Genomic DNA, 12,275 nt, shown 5'->3' on the forward strand with positions numbered 1-12,275 from the left:
GCTTGGTCAAGGGAGCTAACTCCATACCAGTGTCTTCTCCACCCGACACAGGTGTGAAATATTCTCCAGCCATCCTTGCTATTTCAAGTGTCATTTACAGATCTGAAGTGAGGTGACAGTGTAACTAGCCCCAGTGCAAGTTCTCACTGAATCTTATTTAAGCTATGTTTTCCACAGAAAATTTAGTCTTTATAATATCAAATGCAATTTTAAAGAAAACAATTTAAAAATTATTAGTTCATTTCAAATCTCTCCTCCTGGCTCTTTTTCTTGATATTTTTTTTTTTTTTTTGGCCAACTTTGCTCAAAGTTAGTAGAGTCATAGCTTTCCTGTCGCACAGTAGTTTAATGGCTTGCACCCCTGTGCTTGGAAGACCTTTATAAGAGTTTTACCTCTGGAGCTTCAGTCGTGCACAGATTAAACAAATGGGAATAATAGAGCTTATCCTGTTCAGCCATAAATCTTTAAATCTGACTTTAGAGAACATGTGCTGCTCATGGTATAATGTGGAATTGGGACAGTTCATGATGCCCAGAAAAGAATGACCAGATTATTCCCACGGGCACAGGTTTTATTTTGTCCCTGTGGTCCTGTTACTGACGTGTGTGCGCACACAACAGAAGCCCACTTTCTCTCACACCCAACCCATCTGTCATGAAGCATGTACATGGTGCTAGGCTCAGATGGGACAGCATGTTCATATGGAGCAGTTCGGTATTTGGCGTAAAGATTCATTAAAGTTTGCAAGGAACAATTTTGGTTTTAGGAAGTACTGGTTGTTGAAAAGGCACATCACACAGAGATGCTGAGGTACTCTGTTAAGTAGGTTTACTGTAGTCTAACTAGAGCAAGGAATCAGTTCAGATAGTGGCAAAGTACTATGCACTTTTTATTTTAATTAGAGATGGTAAAATCTGTTTTTAATTATTAAAGCAATTCTAAGAAATATAATAAGTATTCATTAACTCAGTTCAGCATAATTAGTCAACGTTGGGATAAAACTTCTGTTCCTATGACTTTTGGAGCTGTGTGTTGCAATCTGTGTCACTTCATTAATATGGTATCCTAGTGAGCATGTTTCCTATTTTGCTCCCATGGGTGAGATTTAGAGGTATGATGGAGCACTGTTTTGATTTCTCACAGGATGAGCTGGATGAACTCCGGGCTGAAATGGAAGAAATGCGTGACAGCTATTTAGAAGAAGATGTTTACCAGCTGCAGGAGCTCCGGCGAGAGCTGGACCGGGCAAACAAGAATTGCCGCATTCTGCAATATCGTCTCAGGAAAGCGGAACAGAAAAGCTTGAAAGTTGCACAAACAGGCCATGTGGATGGAGAGCTCATTAGGAGCCTGGAACAAGATTTAAAGGTGAGTGAGAGATTCATATTCACAGCAAAAGAGAGCAGACTGGGATTGGGCTCCCTGCAATAGAAGGGAGCGTGACACATGAAACAGGCAGTAGTTCTCCAAATGTCAGGACCAATTTCCTTCTTCTGCCATGGAGAACAAATATGCAGCTTATCATCATAGAAAGATGTGTTAGTGAGTAAAAAAACATGTGCTTAGATTCAAAATGAAAGAAATGCAGTCAAGTTACATTTGCGCATTTGAAAGATTTAAAGGATTTTGTTTTACTGGCTTTACTGAAAACCTTAGCTTTGCAAAACTGTATAAACAAAACCTGGTCTGCTTTTCTCAATTCATGCCATTTCCTTCCTTTTCTCTTCTTGCTTATGCCAAATAACTGAAAAAAAAAACCCCTAGTCAAAGTTGCATTTCTTAGTGCCTAATGAGTTACTCATAACAGGAACAGACTGTTATAATATTTCAGCAAGACAGATACAGAATCAAAATTCTATTCCCATGAAAACACAAATTCCTGTAAAAATCATGTTCATACTGAAACAGTGTTCATATTTTTCAGAAATGTTTCCATCAAGGATAAGCTTTGTATAGGCATGATGCTTATCTAGCTTTACTCATCATTCTTAATATCGCTATCTTGTAGCCGTTTTGAAAATATCTTCTGTAGAGATGGACTGCTTACCACTAGAATTATTAAGCAACTTGTACTTAAAAATGCAAAACATAAGACCTTCGGAAGGTGGAATGATTGGTTCCCAGGAGTGGAAATGAGAGTGACATATCAAGTCATCAAACTTTTCAAAATGTCAGACCTAATTTTCTATTTTATGCCAGAACACAAATGATAACCTTATCATAATAGGAATGATACATTACTCGGTAAAAATCTTGTACATAGATTCAAGTGAAAGACATACTGGGGGTTTTTTTAGTTTGTTTGCTTTATTTTTGCTGACTTGCTGTAATTCAGTAATTCATCATTTTGCGTGATGAATCACCTTTCTAAATGTTTTTGGAGTAAATATTTATTCTTGTAAGACTGGACTCAGAAAACCTAAGCTAGCATATATTTCTGTGCTTTCATATCAGTCCTACCTAGTTGTGATTGCTGCTAGAGCAGCAAATTTGGGTGGATGAGACTGCTGCATGGATGCAGCTTTGATCGATGACCTGTCAACTTTACAGCACAATTCCTCATCTTTTGTTTTATTGACATGATATGCTGGGACTTTGGTATCTGCTTGTTTCCTCCTGCTGTTCATGACCTTGCCTTAGCATAATGTGGAGAGGGAGCTGGAGATGGGTAATCAAATATATTTTCATCTTGGATTTTTTTATTAGAAATGAATATTCATTTTGGTACCTGGAAGGCTTGGAGTCTTTCATCAACAGTGTCATAATTGAATTAAAAATCTCTCAGCTGTCTAGGGCTGTAATATGCTTCCTGTGTAGGAGACATGCTGTAGCTGTTGCTCCTCATGGATCCTCTTCATGCATTTGTGCTCTTCTGACCAGGTAGCCAAAGATGTTTCTGTCAGATTGCACCATGAGCTGGAGAGCGTGGAGGAGAAACGTGTTAAAGCAGAAGATGAAAATGAAATCCTTCGGCAGCAAATTATTGAGGTGGAAGTATCCAAGCAGACACTGCAAAATGAACTGGACAAGTTAAAAGAGGTAAGCAATAGTCAGGAAGGCCATGCAGAGCGGTGTTGCTGGGTTAGATGGGGAATTTGACATGCAAGCATCTTAGACTAACTCTTACATGCAATGCCTACTGGTATTGCTTGTGCAATTGCCCAGAAGGTCTCCTCACCTTGGCTGCATGCCCCAAATGTTTTGGCAATTTAGAAACAATAGAGAGGTAGAGGAGAGATGCTGGGTCTTTTGTCCAGGGCTTCTCACAGGGCTTCTGTCCCATTTTAAACTGGCTCCTCAAAGCCTCTCTTCCTAGTGGAACAGAACTATCTTTGGTTTGACTCCACTAGCACTAACTTTCCTTTAAGCAGAATGGGACTTCTACCTATTTGAGAGTCAAATGAGGTATGTGTGACTTGTCTCTGAGAGGATACTTCAGATAGGCAAGCCGCCGCTTTGGCTGGTGCCCTTCAGTGGTGACAGTGGGAGCCACCAGCATGAGCAGGAATGTGGTCTGTACTGTATAAATAACATTGCACTTCAGGTGCAGAAGCGCTGTCTGGTGAGAAAGGGATCATTTCAATTGGAGCTGACACATTGTCCTACTGCGTGAAGTGACGATCCTTGGAGGCAAGTGAGCTGAGGAGCAGGGGACGGTAAAGGAAAGCCAAATAGTAAGCATGGCTCTTTGCCAGAGCCCACATCCCAGTCTGTAGTGGGTATTTCTGTTCTCTTAACAGTACAGCAGATTGGCAGCTCATGGCCTCTGCTCTGTTTTAAACCAGATTGAGATAGAGCATTTAAACATAATGAGGTAAGGCATTTATCCTCTGAGCCCTGGTCAGATTTAGAGAGCTGGTGCAATTATGTGTTATTTTAATCTTTCAAACAATGCTTGCGAGTCAACTGGCACAAAGCCTGCCTCTGTTTTATAAGGACAACCCCTGTTTAATTTCTCTGTGCATTTGGGTTATGAGGAGTCCAGTGCAAGAGTTTTGGAGCATTTTGTAACTAACAGCACAGATCATCAGCTGGTGTAAATATCAGTGTTGCTCAGATTATTTAGTAGCCTGACACAAAAGAAAGTCTGCATGATGTTTTAGCTATTCTTCTTCTTTCTCAATGTTATTTGTGAATGCTGTGCTTAATGGACATGATACCGTGTTACTGCATCTGCAGTCTATATATAACATCAGCCACGTAACCAAAGGTATTGCTGCTTGTTGATTAAAACACAGGTCCACTAGATACTGCTTGATGGTCTTTGGGATCAAGCAGTTTGAGAAACTAAACTGTGGGTGAGCAGTGGGAAAGAAACTGGTCCAGCAGTGCTGGAGCCTGAAGCTAGTTCTATCCAGGCTGAATTTACCCTGCTGCTTAGATTGCTGCAGCCTAGCAGGGCAGGGAAGCCCAACTAGCTCAACTCCCTGCTGCGTTGCAAGTCAAAATGAACGTACTGTTACTTTGGAAGCAGACTTTGTCCTGTAAGAGGCAAAGGCTGGAGGGGAGCTAGGGAAAGGGGGAGGTGGCAGGTAGAATGATGGGATGTGTTCATGCTGATCTGGAGGCACAGCAGGGCATAAGATGTAGCATAAGACACAGTAGTAGTAGTAGAGAGAGTCTCTCTTTTCATAGCATGAGTGGTGGTTTCTCTGGGAGTCAGGATTTCACAAGGCCACAGTAGGTGAGAAGATGGAGGTTTGGGTCCTCAGCAGGTCACACAAGGACAGAGGAGCCAAAAGTTGGAGAAACAGAGCGGTATGTGTGCCGCATAAGTATGTGTTTTCCAACGTTGTTGACATTGCTGAAAAATAAAAAAAAAAATAAAAAAAATTCTTGTCTCAAGATGTGTTCAAGTAACTACCAGAAGCAATGCCTCTTTAGAAACATTTAATGTGTACAAAGCTCTAAAGGAATGTATTATAGACATGCCAGTGGGAAAACTAGTGCTTTATATATCAGGAGAAAAGTGACCCAAAGGCCATGTAGCTTCTTCCCTATCCACCATGACTATGCGTCTTGTCTATTTGAAGGCTGACACTTAGAAGGAGCGTCTTTCCTCTCCAGTCCTGGAGCATTGCCTGAGACCCAGTTAGACAGTATTCGCTCACTGTCACCATATGCTCATTTTCTGTAATATCCTTGACTCTTCTCAGCCCTTTTCCTCTGTCATCCTCTGATCAACAAAAAAGTTTTCTCACATCCATGTTCATGTTTATTGCTTAATTCAGTGCTTCTGCTTTGTCCTGCTCTACAATTCCCTCGGGTCCAGTTTCTCACTGCAGTGGATGGCATATATGTTGATTGCTTCTAATGTATTTTGCATGCTGAAATATCTTTAGGAATTGTGCACATCTCTGAAAGCACTCTTTCTTTAAAGCCATCTTTGGATTTTATCATAATCTTTTGAAGGATTCCTAACATTCACAGTGATGTTATGTATTCTTTCACCTTGGTACCTGTTTCGATCTCCTGTGATGCTTTCAACAGGATTTTTTTTTGTGTGAAATATATACAGGCTTGCTCTGTCTAAATAAAATTCTTATTTTCTTCAAAAAAGCCTTGCAGTTCCAGCTGGGAACTTAATTTTAGCCTCCTCCTGACCATATAGTTTCAAGTTGTTGTATTAAGTAGATGTGAGATAGGCTTTCCTCTTTTGTCACTAAATAGCATTTCTCAGTGTGTCTCATCTTTGCAATTAATAGAAGTAAAGTTACAACAAAGAGGAAGGGTGACACGAAGTCACCTGCCATGTCCTTCACAGTGCTCTTATCTCCTCTTCTACTGCTGTGTCGTAGCTAATGCACTTTCCTCCCCAGTCCCAGATGCTTCTGAATTCCCATTTCATGACATGCTTTCAGAAGCTTTTCCATAATCTGTCAAAACCACATCTAGAGTCTTGTTTTGTTCTCATATCTGCCAGGTACTCTCCATCATCAAAATATTCTGTTTTTCACTGATTGTTTCAATAAGGAGCTCCTGGATCATAGGTGAGTCACTTAAAGGTTTTTAGGGTAATGCCACCTCTTTTCCATTTCTATTTTTTTTTTCTTTTTCCATAAAGCAATGCTCCATCCCTCCAGTCTTTTGCAGCATTTCCTATAGATGTGCTTTGAGCTAAGATATGGATCAGTAAGGATTTTTAACAAATACTTGTGGATTTTATCCAATTCTGATATCTTCCAGTTAGACACCATTCTTCTCTGAGTGTTTTCATCAGCACCCTGGCATTTACTTTGCTTAATCATGCCACTCTACTTCCTTTTTTTCAGTCGTCTTAGTCAAAAGATAATATGGTGCTTTCCATTCCCACAATGCTTTCTAATTCTTTTTTCTGATTTTGTTTGTCATAGAAAATAGTTTGGGTTGGAAGGGACCTTTAAAGGTCATCTAGTCCACCCCCTCTGCATAAAACATAAGACAAACAGGTACAAACAGACAGACAGAGATATTTGGGCCCAGTGATATATGCCACCCACACTCGTAAAGGCAAATGTTATGTATTTGAACACGTATGTAAGTAGAGAGGTGGATGAAGGAAGCTAGCTTATAGTTGAGATTTCCCTCTTTTAGTTTAGAGTAAATACTCACAGTGCATCAGCATTCCTCAACAGGTGATAGCTGAGACTGGAAAAGGCTGGAAGCCAGCTTATAGTTAAGATTTCCCTCCTCAAGTTTAGAGTAAATACAATGCATCGGCATTCCTCAAGGGGCGACAGTTGAGACTGGAGAAGGCTGGCTTTGCCCCGGCAGATGATTCTCACCAAGTTTGCACCTGAGAGGTGTGTCAGCTCAGGGGGGATACTGGTCACAGCCTGCTGCAATCCAGGAGAGCTCTAAAGGGTCTCACTTAGAATTGCTATTTATAGAATCCAAGATAATTTTGTCAGGTACCTTTCCACTTTGGCCCAGCTCAGATGACGAAATATTCTGGTACTTTCCACCAGTTGCGCAAAGTCAGAACTTTTCTGGCATCTCCCCGTTTTGGGCCAGGGCTCAGGCACAGGTGTACCAGGCTGTCAGGAGGTGATTGATTATCACTATTGTTCCCAAGGAATGAGGGAACAAGAATGTCATGGTTCAAGCACAGGTGTACCAGGCCATTTTTGCTACCAAGCGAGCAAGAACCAGACACATTAAGGGCGTGCCTTGACACTCTGGTCTGCTGCTCAGGTATGTGGCTCAAAAAAAAAGGGGAGAAATTGCGCCAAGTATCGAGCAGCTCAAGAGGGGAGGGGGGGTTGCACAAATGAGCAGGGGCATCTTCAACTAGATCAGGTTGCTCAGAGCCTCGTCCAGCCTGACCTCGAATGTTTCCAGGGAGGGGGCATCTACCACCTCTCTAAGCAGCCTGTTCCAGTGTTTCACCATCCTCATCATAAAAAAATTTCTTCCTTATGTCCAATCTAAATCTGCCCTTTTTCAGTTCAAAGCCATTACCCCTTGTCCTGTCACTCCATGCCCTTGTAAACAGTCCCTCTCCAGCTTTCCTGTAGGCCCCTTCAGGTACTGGCAAGCTGCAATTAGATCTCCCCGGAGCCTTCTTTTCTCCAGGCTGAACAGCCCCAACTCTCTCAGCCTGTCCTCACAGGAGAGGTGCTGCAGCCCTCTGGTCATCTTCATGGCCCTCCTCTGGACTCGCTCCAACAGCTCCATGACTTTCCTGTACTGAGGACTCCAGAGCTGGTTTGTTTATCACGGCGTAGGTTCACCACTCTGCTACTCTTGCCTGAAATACTTCCACTGATTCTTTTGAAGCTACTTCTTTCACCTGGTAACAATGTTTTTTCTCTGAACATTTTTTAACTTTACTGACTATACGAAGTTTTTCTGCTTCAGTCTTCCAGTCTGCTGCAGCACTGTGGTTCATTGAATTTTTTTCCACGATTATGTTCACCATACTTTTTCATTTTGCCTTTTTCAAATCTTTTTTTTTTTTTTTTTTTTTTTTACTGTGAACTTTTCAACTGGTTTTGGGCCTCCCTCTGATGCCTTTTTGTGGCATTCTCCATCAGACCTTCAGAGTTTTCCTACTGCTGTGAACACTTCTTTGTAACATATCCTTGCAAAACTGGGATGTCTCTAAGAACTGTTCCTTCTAGGAATTTGCTAGGTTTTTATGTGACTTGCCAAAGCTGCTTCTTCCTTATAACTTTAAAAGCAAAGGCAGTGTAACCTCAAAGATCTGATGAGTGTATCTATTACTGCCAAAGCTTGCTTGCTTTTTTCTCTTCTTGTCTAGATTATTAACATGGTCATTTGAGTCAATAGATTGCCAGAAGACAAAAAAATTAATGACTCCCTCACTAACAGATTACCTCAGCAACATCCCTGCAACCATCATTTCCCCTTTCCTAATTCAGCTCATGAGAAATACTGGTGTATATTAAGAATCTAACTTGGTCAACCGGCAAGCATTCAGAAAATGCTTTTCCAAAGTTTCCTTTCTTTGCACCAATGCACAACTCTTACCAATTCTCTCCAGAGCATCTACAAGCCAGCTCTTTTCTCAAAGGCTTGATAACAGCAAGTGGATTTTCTTTGAGATCTAAACATCCTCCACTCAACATCTAACCCATCCCAAACATCATTTCCTTGGAGCCACCAGGACATCTTTAGGGAACGTCTTCCTTACATTTCTTTAGCCCCACTCTTGAAAGGGACTGAACAATTTTTGTCCTCGTCCCACAACTTGAGGCAATCCCTCAGCAAAGATATTTCACAACTAGATGATCTACCTAGTGTAAGTTTAAACAATTGTGAAATCATGCTTGGCAGGTGCCAGGTGCCTTTATATACAGTGATCATTAATTCCCCTGCAAGTAATACCTCTCAGAATAATCCTCCCTCTAAAAACTTCCTACCCGGGTAAGAATAAACCACTTTTGCTGCTTACTGTAGAAATGCGCTGAGATGGCGTAGGACCCGCTCCTGTTCCCTGTGGGGAGAATGAGTCGGTCACTTATTCACAGCTACTAAACATGTATTTTCATGTGTTCTTTGTCTGGGTTTGGCTTTGTGAGCCAGGGAAGAGAAAGAGGCATGGCTGTGGCAGTGCCGACGCTGCTGGGGAAGGGTAGCCCTGCCCAACCAGACAAAGAGAGGGGAGGATTAGGGACAGGGGTAGCAGCTGCCGAAAGATTTGACATGAGTGCTATGAAACAGTTTAGTGAGTAACGAATGAGAATTGTGTAACTGGGAAGAAAGGGGCATTTGTTGCTTGTGGGATGGCCACACTAAGCAGGTGACAGTCTCTCTGTATGGCCCCTGAAAGCAGAAGGACCGGAGGGGGAGCAGCCGGAGGTGTTGCTTTCTCTCTCGCAAGGACCTAGTGGCAACCTCCCCTGCGAAACCGAGGTTTTCTGGGCCAGCTCCTACTTCAGTTGAAATCACTTGTGCTTCGAGCCCTCCAGGTGGTTTGGATCATTAGAGGTATGAGTGCCATTTTCCAGGCACGTCAACTCGGGAAATCACTTCCAGTGGTTGGAGAACCACAACTGCAGCTCGTGTTCACTGGCGTTTTTACAAATAAAGGCAGAGGCAAATTGGGAAGGCAAGAAATAGCATTTCCATTTATTTCTGCATGAGAGGAGAGAAGTGCAGGTCTGCTGGCCATTAATAATGTCTCCAACACATCTCTCTAGGACACGGACTGAGATGAAAACCAGTATATACTGTAAATGGGATTTCCCAGGTTACCTGTGGTTACCAGGGCAGTGGCTTCTCTCAAGGCTCTTTCATCCAAGGCTCACTTGCTAATGGGGATGCTACCATGCCTGAACTTACCCTCTCCTCCTCCCCTGCAGCATTTGATTTTTGAGGCACAGTTCAAGAACTGCTGCTTTAAAGTCAATGTAATTTTTTTGTTAAGATATTTGTTCCTTTTAACAGAGTGAAAAGCTGCATTCAGATGCTTTCAGAAATGATAGAAATATATGAGATGAGATGAAACATCTTTCAGGCATCTTATTTAGAGACAAATTTTGCTCCAAAGTGCATGTGCACTACTCTGTTTAACATCACTAGAGGTAGAGAGCATTCTGCCGATAGAAGAATTTAGCTCTATAAACATAATATAGCAAAATGAAATCTGGAGGCTACTTCTTAGAGCTGAGCATGACAGTCTGATTTTCATTGCCTTGAACCTTTTAAGTAGGGTATAATACATGCAGCATGTGTGTAAAGTGTGATTATTCCAATCTGAAATCACTTTTCCTGCTTTTCTCTCTGATATAAATACTTAGATATGGCACGAAGTACACAAAGAGTGAAGAAATTATTCTTGGTGAAAACATACTTGTTTGTAGAAACTAATGCCCTTGTTTTCATTAGCTAGGACTTCATACATATTTATTAAGGTAGCACATAATTTTCTTCAGTCATTTCTCAAATTAAACTCTTCTACTCACCAGAGTGAATATACATTTTTTGTAGTATGTGACTTTTCTTAGTTATGAATAAGTTTAAATGATGGGAATTTGCTGAGAGAGAGCAAAGAGAAGACTGGTAAGCTATAGATTCAAATAACATTAAAAGGGTTAAGCAAGATCATCATGTTGACCCAGTAACCCTGCTTAGAAGTTACTGCTTGTGACAGTTATAAGTAATGAAGTCTTCTGCAATAATCATAACTAAAACCATTAACTGCATGAAAGTTTTACTGCAGCACCATTTTGTCTCCGGTATCTTTTTTTCACTGTGATAAATAATGAATTGGTACCTAAGCCACAGTGAATGATTTATAATCATTATGGCATTTCAGGAACTGTACAGATAGTGAAATAGTCTGCTCAGTGTTGATTCCAATAAACAGGGTGGAGGGAAGGCGTGGGAATGGATCTGGCTTGACTCAAAATGTATAGCAGTTAAGAAACAAACTGAGAAACATAACTATTTTTTCCCCAAGGAATCATACTATACATCTTCTAATGCACTGTCCATATTTCTTTTTAAAAATTTTAAAAATATATATAAACAAGAAAAGAACCCAAAATTGACTAAAGTTTTGTGCCAGACTCTTATGCTTATAAATTCCCCCACCCGCCACCAGTATGTGCATCTGGATTTATGATTTACCAGATAAATTGCCACCAAGCTTTGGCTAGCCTTTATTTTCTAGGCATTCGTTATTTGTCCGCATTTGCCAGCAATCATCTGACACTGCTTCTAGATCCTACTATAATGTTTGAAGTGAGGGTTTTTGAGAGAAAGTAGTAGTTACTCTGCTGATCAGATCCAGAGTTTTATGTCATGAAAAACCCCCTGCATCCTGGTACTCAGCCTGAGCAGAGCCTCTGCTCCCAGGCGTGGGCTTCCTGTAACTCACCCCCTTCATGGCCTTGGTCTAAAGTGCTTTGGTGGACCTCAGTTGGCATATGGAGAAATGACATGTAAGTGATGGCATTTACCGTAGCTGCATGATTGTCCAGGTACCAGTTAGTTACAAGTAAACCTTCTTTGTATAGTAACTGAAATTCCTCTATGCCCCATTTGTCTTGTATTTTTCTTGCTATATATCAGAAGTCTTTCAGTAACTAAAAGACTACTACTCTTTCAATAAAAAAACTGGCATGGAGATAACCTCCATGGAGCTCAAATTGTGTATCGGTTTCCCCATCCTCCACTCAGTTACCAAAAATAATCCTGCTGTCTGTCACATGGGCTTCAGCAGTGACAGTGCAAACTGTAGCCTCTGTGACATCTATATAAAACTTTCATGGGAAAAAGACGGGCTTATTTTTGATTCCTTCCCTTAATTTATCCACAGCACAATTAAAGGTTTTCTTCAGCAAGCCCTTGTGAAAAATTGGTAACAAATCCTTCAAGTGCAGCTCTGGGGGGAAAAATTAGGGCATGCTCTCCAATTTCTAAATCACTTTTCAGTTGGGGCATAAGTCCTTGGTGAAGACAGTACCCTTTTCTTTCCCCGCCAAGGTGTGGGCAAGCTTTTGTCCTAGGGTAAGCAAATTTTCGCAGTATACTGCTGTTCTGTGAGCAGAAGCTGGGATTTAAAGCTGGAATATCCACTGTTTCCCTTCTCCAGTGAAATTCAGATCAGCCACTGCCTGGCAACTGTTCACATGGGAAGTGTCATATGGTGTTCGGGGTGGAGATGGGTACCCAGGGCATCGCGGTTTCAGAGATGTCTCACGCCCTGCCCTCCTTGCTTTCCTCCCAGGACTCGGAGGAGCCAGCACAGATCTTAAGTGAATCTGGCCTTGAGCATATCAGGAAGCTCCAGCTGAAGGAGAAAGGGTATATAAACCTGTAAAAA

The 12,275-nt window shown here is 41.5% G+C and overlaps 1 protein-coding gene across 7 annotated transcripts in view; it reads left to right on the plus strand.

Moving 5' to 3' along the window:
• The window catches only part of MTCL1 (microtubule crosslinking factor 1), a 110,522-nt gene that overhangs the window by 11,227 nt on the left and 87,020 nt on the right, over positions 1-12,275 (plus strand). For all 7 annotated transcript variants that reach the window (XM_054813982.1, XM_054813985.1, XM_054813986.1 and 4 more), the window contains exons 2-3: positions 1,145-1,369; positions 2,882-3,040. In XM_054813982.1, coding sequence (XP_054669957.1) covers positions 1,145-1,369; positions 2,882-3,040 — 384 coding nt within the window. The remainder of the gene's footprint in view (positions 1-1,144; positions 1,370-2,881; positions 3,041-12,275) is intronic.

Source organism: Grus americana, chromosome 2, assembly GCF_028858705.1.
Source record: "Grus americana isolate bGruAme1 chromosome 2, bGruAme1.mat, whole genome shotgun sequence".
Classification (NCBI taxonomy): domain Eukaryota; kingdom Metazoa; phylum Chordata; class Aves; order Gruiformes; family Gruidae; genus Grus; species Grus americana.